Source organism: Anguilla anguilla, chromosome 5, assembly GCF_013347855.1.
Source record: "Anguilla anguilla isolate fAngAng1 chromosome 5, fAngAng1.pri, whole genome shotgun sequence".
Lineage (NCBI taxonomy): Eukaryota > Metazoa > Chordata > Actinopteri > Anguilliformes > Anguillidae > Anguilla > Anguilla anguilla.
Genome location: NC_049205.1, coordinates 26,325,110 through 26,345,438, shown reverse-complemented (window position 1 = coordinate 26,345,438; position 20,329 = coordinate 26,325,110). Strand labels below are relative to the sequence as shown.

Genomic DNA, 20,329 nt, shown 5'->3' with positions numbered 1-20,329 from the left:
CCGTTCCGCAGATGACTTTCTGGCCGCCTTCGGAGGCAAGGTGGCTAAAATCCAGAACTCCTTTGCCTTTCCAGTGAACAACCTGCTAGACCCTCACCAGTCTGGCTTCCGATCCGGGCACTCAGAGACTGCCCTCCTGGCTATGACGGAGGCACTCGCCACTGCAAGAGCCTCACACCTCTCCTCTGTCCTGATCATCCTTGATCTGTCTGCAGCATTCAACACGGTCAACTACAAAATACTCCTCTGAGATGGGCATTTCTGGGACCACCCTGTCTTGGTTTGCTTCCTATCTTGCAGATAGGTCCTGCCAGGTCACCTGGATGGGGTCTGCCTCCGCTCCTTATCCCCTTGTTACAAGAGTACCACAGGGATCTGAACTGGGTCCTCTGCTGTTCTCCATATACACCAAATCTCTTAGTTTAATTATTAATTCACACAGCTTCTCCTATCATTGTTATGCAGACGACACGCAACTCTTCTTCTCTTTCCTCCCCTCTGCCTCACAGGTTGATGATAAAATATCTTCCTGCCTGGCTGACATCTTAACCTGGATGGCCAGCCACCACCTGAAGCTCAACCTCAACAAAACTGAGCTGCTGTTCTTCCCATGCAAGACCTCCCTACTACGTGAGCTCTCAATCACGGTTGATGGCACCACAGTCACTGCCTCTCACTCTGCAAAGAGCCTGGTGGTGGTCCTGGATGATCAGCTGGACCTCAAGGAGCACATCAAGGCAACATCACTGTCCTGCAGATTCCTTCTGTACAACATCAGGAGGATTCAACCATTCCTGACTACGCACTCCACTCAGCTGCTTGTCCAGGCTATGGTGACCTCCCGCCATGATTACAGCAACTCTCTCCTTGCAAGCCTGCCAGCTTGTGCCATACAGCCACTACAGATGATTCAAAATGCTGCTGCCCGACTCATCGTCAACCTTCCCAAATTCTCCCATGTCATTCCTCTGCTGAGGTCACTCCACTGGCTACTGGTCTCTGCCAGGATCAGGTTCAAAGTCCTGACCCTTGCCTACATTGCAGCCAACAGGACGGCCCCTGACAACTTGCAGGACATGATTTGATTGTATACGCCTGCTCAACCACTCCGCTCTGCAGCAGCAGGGCGCCTTGCACCCCCTCCCACCCAAGTAAAGGGATCACAGAGCTTCTCCACCCTAGCTCCCCAGTGGTGGAACAAACTCACTGTCCCTCTTCAAACCTCTCCCTCACTACTAGGGATGGGTGTTTGGGCTCAATTTAGTACACATGTACCCATTGGAATTTTAGCCCGGTTGAATGGTTAACCACGGCATTTTAATAATAATGACTGTTACAAAATTAAAGTGAAAAAAAAATCATGATAAAATTATTTTTTCAAATTCATTACCACTTTACTTTTAAATTGCAACAGACCGAGTAGCATCATAATTGCTGTTTATCTTAACTTTTTTTCAACTTAACAGTTGTTGAATGACATTTGCCTTTTTTTAAATTTAATTTGTACCTTTAAACAGAGGCATACTTTAAGTCGAAATATGTAAATCATATATTCAACTGGATATAAAGTGCACGTCACAAAAAGTGACCCCCGTATTTTGGAACAATTTCTAACTCAAGGTCAGGCTTAGACTATTAGAAACGCATTAAACAAATAACGTACACTGTCCGTGCTCTTGTGAAATGTAACTAGTAAATAAACAAAAAAAGTCTTTATTCTAACATATAGCGCCGATTGTGACTGGAATTTTACTCAATATCTGTGCATTTCAGATTGGCTTTTAAGAATAGTAGCATATCTACATTTTGTGGCCATAGGCGGTTTCGTAGTTTGTTGACCACCAGACCTGCATCCGAAAACACTCGTTCAGAAGGAACAGAGGTTGCGGGTGTGCAAAGATGCTTCTTTGCCAACTTCGACAGAGCAGGAAATCTATCCTGGTTTCTTCTCCAATAATCACTGGGGTCTGCTTGAAGATCTTCAACTGGCTCCTTGAAGTATTTCATCATCTCTTCTTCAGATCGTCCCATGCTGACTCAAGAGTCCGACGCCATACTGTTCACCAAGGAGGAAGGAAAGCGCTGAGGCGGGCGGATGGTTCCTTTGGCATTTTTCTGGTGAATTGCACTTGGTGTCTTCACTGTTGACAGCTGTGACGGTTTGAATTAAATCCTCGACGTTGCCGTAAACTTCATTACGAAGAGCAGGCGCCATGAAGGAAAGATGATTGTGTGGATCGAGGGCTGTTGCAATCATCAGTGGATTTCCTGGCATGTCACTGTTCATCTTGAATCCTCTGTGTAGCTCCCAAAGCACGATTTCTTTGAAGTTGCTAACTGGTGCTGCTTCACTTTCACTCGTCACCAGGTGATTTGAAATTAGTCTGTGAACAATTGGGTACACAGACGAGATGGAAACGTTTTGCTTCAATGACATTGCCTCTGTTGCGATTTGGAAGGGTTTTAATATAGGAACCATGGCATGAACGTTCTGCCAGTCCCGGTCTTTTATCTCAAGCAGTCTTCCGTCGCCCTTCTTCATAACATCTTGATTGCTTAGCACAGCACAAACAGGCCACCTACAATATATGCATATTTTTGTTGTTAATAATAATAATTATTATTTATATAGCAGCTTTAAAAAAGGGGGAATCTCAAGCGGCTCACCTTTGCTCAGCGAGACACTCAAACATGAAGTAAATGCTGTTCCAGCGGGTGCAGCAAGACTGGACCAGGGCATGATTTGGGGCGTCAAACTGTTTTTGTATTACTTTTAGGACAGCCGAAGCCACGGTGCTGCGATGGAAAAAATGCACCAAATTGCTAGCTGCTGCTATGGTCATCTTCAGTCCAGACTGGTCAAACCCAGCATTCACACACAGTTGCAATGTATACGCAAAACACGATACATCCTCCCACTCGCACAGTCGTCCAGCAGCCATCATATTTGATGCACTGTCATGCACACATGCTACAATTCTTCTCTGTATTCTGAACTCTTTCGTTATGTCATGCAAACGGGCCACTATATTTTCAGCAGTGTGTCGTTCTGGCATTGCAGTTGTTTTGATGACCCCACCTTGCATTTTCCAGGTGCTGTCCCAAGTAGTGTACAGCAACTGTGCTGTACGATTCTACGGCGAGACTTGTCCAATAATCTGTAGTTATTGCTACGTGTTCTTGTTGCGCTAACTGAGACTTCCTTTCCTCGCTATCATACAAGTGCTGAATCCGTGCTGTTATCCCTCTACAGCTTGGGATTGAGTATGAAGGCTCTGCGTAGTTGATGAGACCTGAAGCCTGGTGCATCCACTTCACTTAATGGTCGTGTGTCTTGGATGATCGGTGCGATCAGCTTGCTAATTTTCTCCGTTCTCTGTTGGGAGCACCCCACAAAATTACTTATTCTAGTTTGGGTTGGGCTAGCTCCTGCTGCTCCGTACTGCACATCGTCGCCATGTTTCATTCGCAGATGGCTGTTCATCGATCCTGTCCTTTATAACTTAGTATCGTATTGCAAAGTGTGCATTTAACAGTTTTCTCCATTCTGTGAAATGATTCCAGACACAGGCTTTTGCACCACTCATTTTACCAGCTCCCACGTTTGTCTTTGCTTTTGAAAACTGCCGTTCACGTCATTCTAGTTGCCTGCGTGCCAGTTTCCCCCCCTTTTTTAAATGATGCAGACTAACTGTTATCTTTTGTTTTAAAAATAATGAATTTGCATTTAAAAGTGATTTTTAAAAATAAGGAATGGTTATACATAGGTAATGTATCCCATGTATATATTTTACAGTACATCACTGACTATGAATTTTAATTCTGTGTAACCGGTGTATTGCGCACCTAAACGGATAATGAATTTTTTTTGTGTAGGCTACACGTTTAACAGTGTAACCATGCCCATCCCTACTCACTACCCATCTTCCGCTGTGGTCTGAAGACGCATCTCTTCAGATTATACCTGGATTAACTGTCACCACTCTGTGAAACATTTCACTTTAAATCCCTCCTTTCATGACACTCATGTTACATGTACCCCCATTCCAGCACTTTTTGTAATTTGTATTTGTCCTAATATTGTAGCTTGTTCTTCTCCCTAGTTTGGCTTGGCATAAGTTAGGTCAGAATAATGTTCACTGCGTGAACTGAACTGTGTTCTTGGCTATAAATAGCTGTACAAAATTAGTATTGCAGGGTTTTCCCTAGGTTTTCAGAGGGCTTAGACGCTCTCAACTATATTTTGGAACAGCGTTTTTTTTTTTTTAATATATGAAAAAATGCTTTGACCAGCGGTTTTCATCAGAAAAAAGACGTTACGTGTGAACACAGTTCAACTTTATTTAGCTACCAAGCCACGTTAGATACTAACGTTAGTTCAATCGAGGTATTTTTATGTAACGCCAACTAACTAGCATCGCTGGCTAACGTTGTCATGCAAATTTTCCCGACCGTGAAAACTGGATTACTTGTTTACTAGGGATGAGTGAGTACACCATTATCCGTATCTGTATCTGTTCAACCACCTAAATTATCTGTATCCGTATCCGTACTCGGAATGGACAGGGCTTAAACTGGAAGTGGGCGGGACCTACCAGGAAGTTGGTATTTTAACCTCTTACCAGCGCAAAGCCCCCAGTGGTTGGCACGCCGGCACGCCGAGATTACTGAACTCAGACATTCAGTGCTACTGCAACCAAAGTATGAGTTAATAACAGAAACGCCTTGTTTTAGTTTCATTAGTAGACTATACATGACAACTATGCCAAATACGGAGTTTTGCAGTGCCACCATTGTCACTCTGGTCGTGTGTTTAACACGCATCACCCCCTCCCTGCAGTCTCATCTGCAACTACACCCTCCCAACCCAGCTAATGGACAATATTGTCTATCTGGGCATTCATAAAAATATTCTTTCACCACTCAAAAATCGTATTCCGTCATAGCAACAAGATAAACCCTGACAATAGCCCTAAGATATGCCAATACAGCAGTCAAAACGCTGCTCACTGAATAACAAAATAAACGAGACAAAGTTTTAAAAAATGGAATAAATATACAACCTTACCGTTGGTTTTACGCGTAGAGATGTCCCTTTTGAGACTGCGTGGTCATACATTGTCTTGGACAATCCGTTTTGTGAAATATACGCGAATTTGTGATGTCTGGGTACCTTACAAAATAGCTGTGTGTAATACCACGTGTCGTTTACGGCATGGTCACCCTTTTTAGTACAGTCTGGCTTGATTGACATTTCATTTATTCAGTAGGTGAGAGTATAAGCTTCCTAACGATGTAAAACATGTCTAATTTTGCTTCTGGAATAGCATTTTATAGTTAACCGAAAATCTTCTTATCGCATTCACTTACGCATTCACTCTAGCAGTAAAAGACGCTGTTATCGTTACTCTGGTTTTATAATTTATTTATTTTTTTAATGAATTGATGGTGTGAAGACAGTAGTAGACAGAGCGCGCCAGGTTACAGTTGGCTAACCACGATGTAATGTAGGCTATGTGTTGTGATTTCAGGTGAGTGACAACGTCTAAATGTGCACAAAAGTGATATTGCATTTGTACAGTGGATGTAGAAGAATGCTAGGATGTCAATGTCAAAATATATGACAATAGATAATAGATCCCTGTAGACAGAGTGGCTGTTACGATGGCAAGATTGTTTTGTATTGTGTGGGCGCAGCACAGCAGTGAACTTTGTATAGCAGTGGTGTCAAACTCGTTGCCATGGAGGGCCGTGTGTATGCAGGTTTTCATTCCAGCCTCAGATCTTGATTATATAATTAGTTAAATTATTTGCTGAATTAGGGATGCAGGTTTGTGCACAATGGTGACCCGACGTCTATGGTGACCCGCATTGTCTAAATAAAAATTTTCTTATATTCTGTGCTTCAGTGCAGTTAAACGCATATGGCTGAATGCGTAATTGGACTCAATTAAGGCATGAAAACCTGCATACAATGTATAGGCTCTGTGTAGAGGAGGAGCTCTGTGTCTGGCTGGCCTATCACGGAACGATGTGGACACTGGACACAGCTACCCAATGATGATTTTCCTTCACCACGAGTACGGATAGACACATTTTACTCGGATGGTACTCATGCTCGTAAAAAGTACATTATCCGCACCGGATACTCGTTTCATCCTAGTATTCGGCTCAACCCTATTGTTTACATTTTTTGACAGATGTGGCTAGTGGGTAAATCGTTTCCGTCGCAGCACTTTCGACACAAGCAAAATCGGAAGCGCTATCCTAAAATTTCTTCTTACCGTGAAGAGTGCCTGACCCGCAACCGTAGTAATGTGTTAACACGGTGGCACAATTATATCGAGAAATACCATCTTTGGGGAAAAAGCGCGATATTCTGTAAATGCATTTAACCTATATGCATAAAAACATAAAAACGCTTGTCAATCACCCACTTCTATTTATAATGCCATCATAGCGCGGAGTGTTTAAAACCATAAAGCCACCTCTCCGTTTTTTTTTCGTCAGCGCATCACCATTATTTTTACACTCATTCTGATATGTCGCCTAAATGACTTTTTACGTTCATTCGGCTTAAGGCGCTCCGAAAAATCACTTAGGCGCTGTGCCTAAGCCTTTCTATAGTAGGGAAAACCCTGGTATTATACCTTATTGAACCTGTGTTTTGTAGTTGTCCACTTTTGTACGTTGCTTTGGATAAAAGCATCTGCTAAATAAATGTAAAGTAATGTGGCACTGTTGCTATCCTGTTTTTACTGCCAACAAATGTGGAATGATAGACATGTGGAATAAACATTAACAAAATACATTCCATTTTACCGCGCAAGGGGTTGACCCCGCGGTTCTAGTGACGAGCAGTATACCGTGAGTAGTGCTAAGTGACGTCGGCAGCACACTACATGACCAAAGACGGAAAGTTTTGAAGAGAAGCCAACTGCTTGTCCATAATTACCAATATTTATACGACGTCTCAATGCCCCTTCACAGCGATAAATGTATCCTACTTATCAGACGGCGTTAATTTCATCAACGAAAAATTTTTGTTACGACCCCTTTTTCCATGACGAAAACAAAACATAACGAAATAACAATTCAGAATAGGCCTTAGGGGTTAAAGTGAACAACTCATTTATAAAATAAATGTTTTACAATAAAGAATGAATGGAAATAGATTAATTAAATCTCCTCAATTAGCATGTTCAATCAAGCTACATCACATGGTAACAGCTAGCTAGCAGAAGGTGTTAAGGTATAACCTGTGTACTTTGCATTAGGCTACTATCTGCCGGTTAACTGAAATATCATAAAAATATAAAATATATTCACTCCAGTAATATAATCAAAACTTACCTGAAAGCATGTAGTCCTTTGGCTCAGACAGTGCGGTAGTGTTGGCAGTAATGTGGGCTGCACACGTGATGGGAGAATGCACTGTGCATGCAGAGGGTTGTAATTTTACTGAATTCCTATTTAAAGGTGCAGTGTGTAGAATTCAGTGGCATCTAGCGGTGAGGTTGCAGATTGCAACCAACTGAATACCCCCCCTCACCTCCCTTCACCCCTCCCTTTCCAATGACGTAGGAGAAGCTATGGTGGCCTGTAAGTTCCAAAAATGAAGTCATCGTCTACGACAGCATCGAGTAGCCAAGTGTCAAGTGATGAGGTTCCTTGATAGATTTATAAATTTTATTTAGTTATTTAGTCTGTAAAACTATAGGTCATAGTTTACAAGTAAGATAGTGATTATGATTGTTAATTGTTCCACATTGTGGTAGCGTTTTCTTGCTAACGTTAGCTGCTTTGCATGGTAAAACAGAGAAAGACATGATGCGTCACAAAAACTATTACACTACTAACTAATGCTTACATTACAGTGTGAAATATCCTCATAAAATACCACTAACCTACTTAGACACTCAATTTAAAAAATAACGCATATAACCGAAATATTTTGAGCAGTAATACTTACATAGCAATGATGAAATCTTATCTATTTTCAACAGATAGAGACAGAGACAGAGTAAATCAATGATATTTCTATCCGCTTCGGTCTTATACTAGAAAACGATGTCAGCTAGGTCTATCAGCAAACATATGGCTTAGCTATGCCCAGAAGTCCTCAATAATAATAGTATTTTCCAAGAAATTACGAAAAATTGTTAACGTTTCGTTAGGTGCAGCGTATTTTACTGCTACCACAGAGTGAATGAGTAAGTGAATGCAATGATAACAACCCTTCGATTACGCGGACCAATGAAACGCTATTCTAAAAGCAAAATTAGACATGTTATACATCGTTAGAAAGCTTATACTCTCACCTACTGAATAAATGGATTGTCAATCAAGCCAGACTGTATTAAAAAGGGCGACAACGCTGTAAACAACATGTGTGGTATTACCAGGGCTGAAAGCAAGGAAAATTTCTGTGCCTGAAATATGTTCAGGGGTTAGGAGAAATAATGGAGGGAAATGAAGAAATGAATTAATTGAAAATTAACATGTTTATTACTTTTCACCAAAAGACATTACATCTTGTGCGCATGACTTGAAGTGTTGATGACGACTGAACGTGATTGGATACCTAGGCTACTGTTATACGCTCAAAATGAACAAAATATACGCGCACAAACAAAACAAACGGAAGATATTGGAGATACTTCGGTGGTATAAGATGCTAAAAACATAGCCTAAGCCTAGCGAGCTGTAGCCTACAAGCCAGATGGATGACGGCTGTGGCGCATATCGCGACCCATTTCAGAAAGACAAGAACACCAAATCTAATCGTTTCTAAATGTGAATCCTCACGTTAACTTGAAAGGTCCAAATGGCGGAAAAAATGCATTATCTACTCATCCTTTCCTCAATCGGAAACCGTAGTCTGGTAATAGGCCTATTTCACAAGATGGCGACCAAAACCGGATATAGGGATACTTTGTTTCCGGTTACCGTTGCTACGGACGCAAGTCCATTTCTGACAGCAAAAAATTGAGCCTAAACAGCGATGTGTGTTCTCACAGTCCCTAATAGCTCTGCCAAAGTTCACTGTCCGATGTTATCCGCATTGTAGAAGCATTGCCAGTGAATGTTAAGCGGTCCAAACTAGACAAGGGCTATAAATTCTTTTTTGAGAAGTTTATATTCAGTTATGAAGGTAAGTATAACGTTAGCTCTGGATCGCCAGAAAGCTAAATAGTTAGCTTGCTAACCACAGCAAGTTAGCCGATTAGAGATATTTAATTTCGACATAAATTATTTTCTGGAGACGACTCCATTGTGTTTTCGTAGCGTGAAGCAACATCTGCTGTCCGTTAACAGCGTCTCTGTTCCTCTCGGTTGTCCCGAAAATGAATGAATAGGGAGCCTGACAACTGTGAGGAAAAGCGATTCTGTTAACGTTGACGGTCAGCAGGGGAGGCAAAGCTATGTTAGTACAATGCGTTAGGCTCCACAAAATTACTTATGTTATACCGAAGTGAAATATCTCTGAACTAAGTTTTGTACTACCGTTACTATTTTGTGACATGTTGTTTGTGCTGTACTTGTTCTAATAAAGATTTATATTGCTTGTCAGATCGCCTGTGTAATGGTGTTCAGTTCACTACCGAGCTGTTTGTTTTCATCGCTGATGAAAACTACCCACACATTTTAAAAATCAGCTGATATATCTTAAGTAGGCTTGTCGCGATGTCCGTCAATACATTTTGTAATTACAACTAAAATAAACGTGCATCTGCAGTTTCCACATTGAATATCCAAATATGTGCTTGCTAACAAGCTAGCTGGCTAAAACGTAATTTGCTAATCATAACATAAAATATAGCTAGCTAACTGCTAGCTAGCTAGCTAATGACATTTCTGAGTAACAAATACCACATGACTGAAACTGCGTTTGTTCTTAATGAACGATAAAAAACAGAGGAGTTGGTAGTGGACTCAGACTTCTGGACCCAAATGTATGTGAGGAGAAAAGTTTAATATCGAGTGTAATCGTATTGATTCACAAAGCAGTAGCTAACTAGCTAGCTATCGTAATGAGTTAGTTTGCAACAGTCATGCTACCTAGCAAGTTTTCTTATTATTTTGGAGCACATCTGTGGGAAAGCTGTGAAAGGGCAAATAAATTCTTCTTCGAATTGGTACACAGGGGAACGCAACAAAACTGGTCGCTCTTCGTCGCTGCCATTGTTTTGGTGGCTGTTAAGATAACCGGAAATGAGAGACCCCTACATCCGGTTTTCATACCCGGAAATGTGAAATAGGCCTATGGTATCCAAGTCCAAGCACAACTTTCAAAGCCATAAAGAATATCCAATACGCCTATCTTTCAAACTTTTCAATGCTCGTTCCTCCGTTGGTCTCTAAACAGCGTATGTGGCATAGGACTGCTGTTGTCAAACAATCACCAAATTAGTCCAAAAGATTGCGACGATGACATGAAAACAAAACGAATAGCATATTCATTGCAGTGCTTTATAAAAGCAGCGCGGTCACGTGCATTATTGAGCTGACACTTCGCTGAGCCACAGTGTAAACGAAAGAAGTAGGTCCACTTTATTAAATACAAAGTCAATAATTTTTTCTCATGAGAACAAATAGTCACAATGTGCATTTTATTCGTCTTATGACTGTCCATGGGTCGATTTCATGATTTATTGTGTCATTTGGGCACTGTTATAATATTTGTTGTGGACCAATGAGGTACAGTTTACGTCACTTCCTGATTACTGCAGAGGACTAAGCTACAGTAGGGGCTACTGTCTATGGTCACTAGGGTGGGAGGTGGCACCTCTTGGCCTTGACATTGTGGCTCCAACCACGGTCCACCTGTGCGAAAAATGCAGGCATCCCATTTCGTAGTGATTTCATTATGGCGTGTGCTATTTACAGCTGCACTAGACAACCATAAAATAATCCTCCTCTGAAGTTTTTCGGTAGCCGAGTCATTTTTACTATTTCCTTTAGCCTACTTAACCAAATAATTAGTTGGCAGAAAGCGTAATCAGCTTGCTATATTTGGTAGTCCAGTAGCCTATGCTAAAACAGTTTGCAACTTCGGCTACCAAGCCATTTGACTAGCTAGCTAACCCTAACTGGCAAGTATTCAATCTGTCAAACGTGTTTGACGGCTTGTCAGTCGTGTACATTCCGTAAATGTCTACCTGGGCCATGCTTCACGCATGTGACAAAGCTACTATAATCCCGATTTCAGTTTCACAAAGCGAATTAAGAGTCTTAAGGTTTATTTTCTGGATAACATACAACACACAATGAAATCACACACACACAGACTTTAACGAAATTAACCATCTTTGTAAGACTGGCATTTAGAAAGGAACATGTTTTTAGCATTTAAGAGACCAACAACAGCATTTAAGACAGTGGTTCTCAGAATCGGTCCTGGGGGCTCCTTGCGTATATTGGCTTTTCTCCATTGGTTTTGATGATCTACAAGAAAAAAATAATAATAGCCTAATAATAATTAGCAATTCAATGTACGTTATTTTTGTCTTCATGCACCAGGTGGAAAACTTGTTGTACAAAGTGCGTTGTCATATTTACACTCCTGCAGATCAGTTATTAAAATACTTCGTAGATTTGTTAATCACCGCTGACAGTGTTAATTTTTATTCGGTAAAAAGTGACTTGCGAACGATCGGTCAGCCAGCGTCACCCAGCAAGTGAACACCACAAACGACGATGGAGTAGCAGTTACCAGGGTTTCCGCCAGTGTATTGCAAGCCAAGCGGCCCGCCGGGCCTAAGTTGACCCCCCGCCGGGCCTAAGCATCGGGGAATTTTATTTTATTTTTTAAATGTATTTTTAAGATGTTTTTTAAACTACAGTTACAGTGGGGTAGCTCGGTTGAAAAGCTCACTAGCGACATCTGTTGGTTAAAACGTGAACGCACTGTAGGAAAGCAGGTCTGAGATCAGTGTTCTTTACCCTCATTGTGCATAGTGACGTTCAACACTTGACGCTTCCAACTAACACAAGCTAACGTTACCTAGCAAGCCACCATTTCTTATTTAGTAGGCTAACTAACCTTGTTACAAACTGCGTTATCACTTCATCTCGTCAGTACGTACATTCTTTTTATATTAACTTAAGCAGTGTGTAGGTAACATTAAAATAGTAGCATGAATGAAACATTCGATATATTGTAACATTACATGACTTATTCATTGCCATCGAAATAACAACTTCACTTGTTTATTAACAACGTTAGCTTGATGACATTGATGTGCACGACAATGTTGTCATAAAATTTTTCCCGACCGTGAAAACTACCTGACATTTTGGACAGATGTGGCTACATAGTAAATACATCGTTGTTTCCATTGCAGCACTTGACACAATTAATATCGTAAAAATCCTAAAATTTCTTCTTATGGTGAATAGTGCCTGACCGGCAACCGTGAAAATGTGTTAACACAGCGGCAAAATGAGGATATATCTAGAAATACCATCTTTCGGGAAAAAACGCTACGGTTAAGGGTCAGACACTCTTCACGATAAGAAGAAATTTAAGGATTTTCTCGATATTACTTGTGTCTAAAGTGCTGCGACGGAAACAACGATTGATTTACGGAGGAGCCACAACTGTCCAAAATGTAAACAAGTCAGCCAGGTTTCACGGTTGGACAAACTTTTCTGACAACGTGGTCATGTAGCTAACTTAGCTAGCTAGCCAAACAGTAACACAGATACTTACTTTGTGCCATTTAGGGATAATGTCAAGGAGGAAAGGTAAAAGCCAAAAAACCTTTTTTAACCAGTTTTTTAAATGTTTACATGTGCCCAGCATTCCAAAGCTTGTTGTAAGATTCAGTAGCCAATCAGGACTTGAATCAGCTTTTTTTTTTTTTTTTTTTTTAGAGTGCAAAAACCTTGATATTATTTATTTTAATTTAATTTCTTTTGTTGTTGTTGAAATGTGCCCAGATATGTGTCAAAAGATATTTGCCACCGGGCCTAACAACTTTTCTGGGGGAAACCCTGAGTTACTGGCTCATTAACTGACTGTGGCGAAAACCTACGACAATTACTTGCTCGGTTAACAGTAGGTCTACCAGACAGTTATACGAAAATTAGCCTAGTCAAATCACCAGTAGCCTACACATCTCTGATTGACTGACCATCAGTGTAGTCGATGTTCTTCCCCTGTGGTTCATACTGTTATAATTGCATGAGCTAACCACGGATAGCCTACCTAGCTCACTGGCAAGCTGATATGCTAGCTAAGCATATTTGTTTTGCTGAGAAACATAAATTGAAGATAATTGAACACAATTGTATTATTAATGTCATAGCTACATATAACGTGATTACATGACAGTACTGTCATGGATGGAAATTAAACTCCGTAAACATTTGATAATAGCCTATATTTTAAAACATAACGGCAGACAGTCAGCTAGCCTCAAGTTTGTTCTGCAATCGTTGGTTCAGGTTGATGGGCTTTTCCGCACCGGACTGTCAATCACATTGTGAAAATCACAGAACTTAACTCTATGGTTTTGGCTCCAAATAGACAATATGGCCACGCTCGCCATTGAGTTTCAAAACGTGTTTTAGAGACCCACGGAGAGTCAATGAGTGACGTCACAGTAGATTTGTCCATATTTTTTACAGCCTCTGGTAGAAACATGGTGGTGCAACATGGAAGCCTCCGTGGAAGAGGACCCACTCCCTATGTACATATAAAGGGCTAATTCTAAGGTAACAAAAACACAACGATTCTTATTTTCATGGGATTATACAATAATTAAAACATACTTATGAATATTATATTCCATTTCTGCCAAGTCCATTCCGCCAGATGCCACTAAATTGTACGCACTGCACCTTTAAAGGGATGCTGGCAAATTATCAGTACATGTGATGGAAGAGTGCGCTGCTGAATGCAGTGTATGATTACAATTCAATTAAATGTGAATCATTTTAACCAAAACATGCCATAAGACCTAGTATTGCTTTTTTTTTGTGTATTCCCCCACAAATAAGTTCACTATTAAAAGGTTAAAAAGATTTTTATATTGAAATGGTGCAAAATTCCCGAGCGTAACTTCCCTTCCAAAATTTCTGGAAATTTATCGGAAATATTCCGACCCTTTGCAACCCTATTCATAACTAGCAGTAATTCACATGAAAAAAGGACATTCTTGCAGGAGCTCTTAAGTACATTTGAGTCACACGTTGAACATCACAAAATACAATGTTTCACAGGTGTTTTCTGTTTTATGTATGATTCAATAAGCAAACTTGTCTGTCATGGTTAGTACACGTTCTTTGTACAATAGTCTGTCATGGTTAGTACACGTTCTTTGTACAATAGTCTGTGATCATGTCAAACTTAACCAATATGCCCATTCTGCAAAAACATATTGTTTCAGATATTCAATAAACAATTTGTGATAATTTATCCGGTAGTACTGGGATTTTCTGATATTCAAAGGTTGTTGTGAAATATGTCTGTGTATGCTATTGTCCTATGTCACGTGTCTATTTGTAAGGTCAGAAAGCTAGCTGAGGAAGAGAGCAAAGAGGAGTCCTAGCTACAGCTAAGCATATCAAAATGCCTTATAAACCTTACAAAAACACAAAAAGTGGACAACAGAAAAAAAACCAGAAAACGTAGCAAAGAGATACACAAGTTGCGAGCTCGGGAGCTGAATTGAAAGAAATTGCTGATAATTTTGTAAATGAAGGCTTATCTGTCAAATCAGAGCGTACATACAGTGCTTTATCAAGGGGATTTGTGTTGGATTTCTGATGGTGCCATCCAGTTATAGTTTAAATTCTGCCACTGCACCGTTTGTGCATCTCTTTTCCTGAAATGTACTGTAAAAATATTAAATTATAGTATTTTCCTTGCTGTAAAAAAAAGTGAGGACTGGAATTCCGAAGACAAGTTCCATTATAATGATCATGCGACCACTGTAAAGTTGATATACAATCAATACAATATTTTAATGTATTTAACAAGTCTTAACTCAATCAAATAATTACGGTGGATGAGAAGAAACAATGGATCAAGTACAGTCATAAAAACAATTTTGGTCACGAATAGGTGTGGTAAGCTTGTGTTTCCACAATGCACATGTGAAGATGTGCTACAACATAGACTTGTGAGTAAATGGGATCATTTGTCTATTTTTAGGGAGCTAAATACGACAGAGTTTAATTAATGCCAGTTTTATGGCTTACAATGTCCCCACATGTAGCAAAATAAGGAAGAAAGATCGCGGCAGTTCCCCTTAGCGGCTAATGCTAGCGCTGGGCGACTTCCGACATATTTGACGGCACAGAAAAAAACGAAAGTATTGCGAAAGTAATACAAAAAAATAACCACCGGAAGATAAAATGGAAATTCTTTACACATGACTAAGTACAGGTTGTTACCGATATTTCGACCCTGCCGAGTCTTTTCTTTACAAGCCGGATGTGGGCCGAGGTAATTATGATAGCAGGGACGTATACTCGATCAGCGACGGTTCCCCTTGATAAGATATGATAGCTAAATACAACATGATACCAGACGTCTTTTCCCAGTAGGGACAACCCAAAAGGCACTATTGGTATTGTAACGTTAGCCAACTAGCTATGGACCCAAAAATTGTAAACCCTCTCAAATCGGGTAACGGAATTAGTTCCTGTGGGCCGCTGTGCACGCATGTTACGTTAGCTATGGGACATGTAGCCAACCAATTATGTAGATAGACGGACGTTTCCCAGAAAAACAAATAATGGCCTCAATAATTCTAACGCTATAGCTGTCATAAAATAACAATTTCAGACCACCGCCAACGCTAACTTGCTTCTGTAGAGTTGAATGTACAATCGTTGTAGGTTGGATAGCAAGCTGATAGCCACGCCATTTCGTACCGAGACGTACAAAACATGCATACTTGAGCGTTATTTTCTCACCTTCAATTCCTGAACCTGTTCCTTGTTCCCGTGAATTGGTTCCCACTGCGGTGATACTGCGAGGTCCTGTCGGTGAAAGCCGTAAAATAGTCCTACGCCCTATTCCCGTCCGTGTTTTCTTGCCCATAATTATTGAACACTTTAACCGTAGTACAGGGCCACAATAACACGAGCAACAAAAACTCGGTGATGGCTAAATCTATCAGGCTATCTCTGAGCGCAACGTAATGTAGGGAGGTGAAGCGGAAGTTTCTGGAACGACACTTCCGGTTTACTCCTCCCCATTAAATAGAGCGTCGAAAGCTAAATGTAAGCGAAATAACCACTGGGCTGGATATGGAACGGACGTTCTTTTCTCAGGGTTCTAAGCTCATTTTGAAGTTAATAGTTAATTCTTTCAACATTTCTTCTTTAAATATTGTTTCATTTAATGTCAGGGGATTGAGAGATAAGACAAAAAGGAAAGCAGTGTTTCTTTATGCAAAGAGTTTAAATGCAGACATATTTTATACAGGAAACACATTCTGGGCCAAGCGATTCCAATTTTTGGAAAGCACAATGGGGTGAGGAGATGTGGTATTCTCATGGGACGAAACATTCCGCAGGTGTTTTAACGTTAATACACAAATTCAGTGGGGAAGTTTTATTTTCATTATCAGATCAACTTGGTCATTTTCTTTTCTTGTTTATTACACTGAATTATGAGCTGTATTTACTTGGTAACATCTTTGGGTATAACAATAAAAAAGAAAATATAGAATTTATTGAAATATTAAACAGCAAAATTGACTATATATTTAAAAAAAATACAAATATGAAAATTATATTAGGAGGAGACTTTAATCTCACTTTGAATGATGGTATTGATAGATGGCCTGCTAAATCACATGTAGCCTCCAATTCTAAAATGACAGAATTTATGTATAGGCTAGACTTAAGATATATGGAGACTCAAATACCCTAACAAGATAGATTTCACTTGGAAAAACAAAATTGTTTCTCTTAAATCACAAATAGACCTTTGGCTAATTTCAGGACATATGGTTGACTTCTTTAATAGTTGATATTTTACCAGCTCCCCTATCTGACCATAAAATAATTTTTCTAGAAATTACTCTGTCTGCTCATTGTAAAGTCAAGAAAAGCAATGTATACTGGAAACTCCATAACTCACTTTTATCCAATGATTTATTAGAAAAAAGTATTAAGAAGGTAATAAGCAATTATTGGAATATGGCTATTACTCAAGATGCACTTGGAAAAAATTGGGAACTTCTTAAATTTGAACTTAGAAAACTAATGATGAAAACTGGAGCCGACTTAACAAGAGCAAGGATTAAAGAAGAAACAGATTTAATCAAAGAAATCATTAATTTAAATGACATCTTACCAGATAATATTTCAGAGGAAAATAAAGTAAAACTGGCAGAATTACAACTCAAGCTTGACAATGTATACAAGCTGTGAGGCGGTGTACTGAGTGGACCCAGGTGCAGACAACGAGGCGGAGGCAGAGATGAGGTGGCAAACAATAAAGATTTACTGATGCAAAGCAAAACAGCAAAAACACTGAATTAAGGCTAAACAAAGGGAAGACAAAATAAACCGGAGATGAGACTCCAAAATTAACAAAATTAATACTAAAAAAAAAAAAAAAGATCTTAAACAGGAACACAAAGGACAGATAACAAAGAAACAAGTAAACACACCAAATAGACTTAACAACAAGCAGAACTTTTAGTGCAAAGACATGGAATAAATAAAGAAAACCAAACAAGACACAGGTGGAACAGATGACACTTAATGAGGCTGGGTAATCAGGACAGACACAGGTGAAAGAAATCAAAAGTGAATAAGGGAGTGCTGGTGACATCTAGCGGCTGGTGCTGGAAGGACCCGGGCGAACCCTGACACAAGCAAAAGGTGCTTTTGTCCGCTCCAGAAGGAAATTGCTGGAGGAGGGAGAACAAAATTCAAACTACTTTTTTAAATTAGAAAAACACCATCAGAAAAATAACTGCTTAACAAAATTGAAAAAGGGTGACTCTGTAACTCAGGACCCTAATGAAATATCAACCATGTGTGAAAATTTCTACAAATCCCTCTATGATTCAAATTAATCAATTACAACAATCGAACATCTTATGGATGCTATAAGTGAAGTCAAAAAATCAACAGAGATAATCTTAACGCATGCGACCTACCTATTTCTATAAAAGAAACTGCCATTGATAAACTCAAGCCAAATAAAAGTCCAGGGACTGACGGGCAAATTTTACAAAACATTTTCTAAAGAATTATCACCCTTCTTGCATAGAGTTTATTTAGAAAGTTTTAAGAATGAAAGTCTTCCCCCTACCATGACTGAAGGCCTTATAAGTTTAATACCAAAACCGCAAAAAAAGTATTACTTGATTATTTGCGACCTATTTCCCTTCTTCAAAATGATTATAAAATCATAGCTATATGTTTAGCGAAAAGACTTAAGGAAACGCTTGATGAAATTATAGAGGAAACTCAGTCGGGATTTATGTCTGGCAGGCATATAGCTAACAATATAAGACTAGTATTAGATATTTTAGATTATTCAGAAATTATTGAATGGTTTTATTCTTTTTCTGGACTTTTACAAGGCTTTCGACACTATCGAACATAACTTTATGTATAAAGCATTGGAGCTACTCTGTCCTTGGTCCCCTCCTATTCTCCCTGTACACCCAATCTCTTGGTCCTGTAATCTCTGCCCATGGGTTGTCCTATCATTGTTATGCCGATGACACCCAACTCTTTCTCTCCTTCCCGCCCTCTGACACTCAGGTCTCTGCTCGCATCTCTGCTTGCCTGAGGGACATCCAGAGCTGGATGGATAACCACCATCTTAAGCTGAACCCAGGCAAGACGGAGATGATCTTCATCCCTGCTCCATCCTCTAACCTTCTTGACTTTTCTATTTCCCTGGGGGACACTGTGGTGTCATCATCACCCACCGCAAAAAACCTTGGAGTGGTGATGGACAACAGACTGTCCCTCTCCCAGAACATCACGGCGGTGAGTCGAATGTGCAGGTTCTTCCTGTACAACATCCGGAGAATCCGCCCCTTCCTCACCACCTACGCAACCCAGCTCCTGGTTCAAGCGATGGTCCTGTCCCGCTTGGACTACTGCAACTCGCTACTGGCTGGTCTGCCAGCATCCGCCATCAGACCCCTGCAGCTCATCCAGAATGCTGCAGCGCGTCTGGTCTACAACCTCCCCAGACATTCCCATGTCACCCCCCTGCTCACTGACCTCCACTGGCTGCCTGTTATGGCTCGCATCAAATTTAAGTCCTTGGTGCTTGCATACCAGGCAGCTAAGGGGTCAGCACCAGGGTACATTCAGAGGATCATCAGACCCTACACACCAGCCAGACCTCTCCGTTCTGCCACCTCTGGACGCTTGGCACCTCCCCCTCTTCGCGTCTGCACTTCCCGCTCCCGTCTGCTGTCTGTCCTGGCCCCTCGCTGGTGGAATGACCTCCCCGTGACGGTCAGAACAGCAGAGAATCTCACCACTTTCAAACGCAGACTGAAGACTCATCTCTTCAGGCTGCACCTCTCCCCACCCCTCCCTAGCCTATAGTTCAGCTCACTGTACCTAGCTAGGATAATTTGATTATGTTAGTGTATCTGGCAGGATTGTTTTTGTATGATTAGGTGTGATTCCAGTGCTAGTTTGTACTTGGTAGGATTCTTGCTTGCTGAACAAGCTTACTCTACAGGGTTGGAGTCCTGATCGATGTGGTCACTTCTGGCACTACGATCCTTACTTCACTCTAGTGTTTCTTTTGCGCCTCTACATCATGAAACCTATGCACTTGTTGTACGTCGCTCTGGATAAGAGCGTCTGCTAAATGCCTATAATGTAATGTAATATTCGGTTTTGGAAGAAACTTTATAAATGCAATTAGAACTTTATATAAAAATAGCAATAGTTTTATCAAACTGTCACATGGTACTTCCAAAAGATTTAATATTAGAAGAGGCCTTTGGCAAGGGTGTCCAGTCTCACCATAGCTCTTTTTTATTGTTATGCAAATTTTTAAAATACATATTAAAAATAGTCGTATTAAAGGTGTTTCCATTGCAGACATAACAATACATACAGTCAACTAGCAGACAATACCACACTGCTTCTCAAGGACAAACAACAAATTAAAAAAACAATAGAAGCTATTAATATCTTCTCTAGAGCCTCTGGTCTTTTTTTAAATGTAGCAAAATGTGAACTACTTTCTATTAAAAATGGTATGGATGATAATATATACGATATACCTGTTAAAGAAAAGGTGAAATATCTTGGTGTAAGTATAAAGAAAGATCAAACATCTAGAGCAATGGAGAACTTTAATCCTCTTATA

The 20,329-nt window shown here is 40.2% G+C and overlaps 2 protein-coding genes across 5 annotated transcripts in view; both read right to left on the bottom strand.

Moving 5' to 3' along the window:
- fnbp4 (formin binding protein 4) overlaps nucleotides 1–16,178 on the bottom strand; it is a 145,616-nt gene extending 129,438 nt beyond the window's left edge. For 3 of the 4 annotated variants that reach the window (XM_035417756.1, XM_035417759.1, XM_035417757.1), the window contains exon 1: nucleotides 15,931–16,177. In XM_035417756.1, the coding sequence (XP_035273647.1) occupies nucleotides 15,931–16,057 (127 nt within the window). In that variant the 5' untranslated portion in view covers nucleotides 16,058–16,177. Of the gene's footprint in view, nucleotides 1–15,930 lie in introns of all 4 variants that reach the window. The other variant, XM_035417758.1, reaches the window with a different exon arrangement.
- Nucleotides 1,206–3,657, bottom strand: LOC118227377 (zinc finger BED domain-containing protein 4-like). Its single transcript, XM_035417762.1, has 2 exons — nucleotides 2,668–3,657; nucleotides 1,206–2,579 (listed from the first exon to the last, which is right to left on the bottom strand). The coding sequence occupies exons 1-2, from the start codon at nucleotides 3,084–3,086 to the stop codon at nucleotides 2,018–2,020; spliced, it is 981 nt and encodes a 326-aa protein (XP_035273653.1). The 5' UTR covers nucleotides 3,087–3,657; the 3' UTR covers nucleotides 1,206–2,017.
- Nucleotides 16,179–20,329: the final 4,151 nt, after the last annotated feature.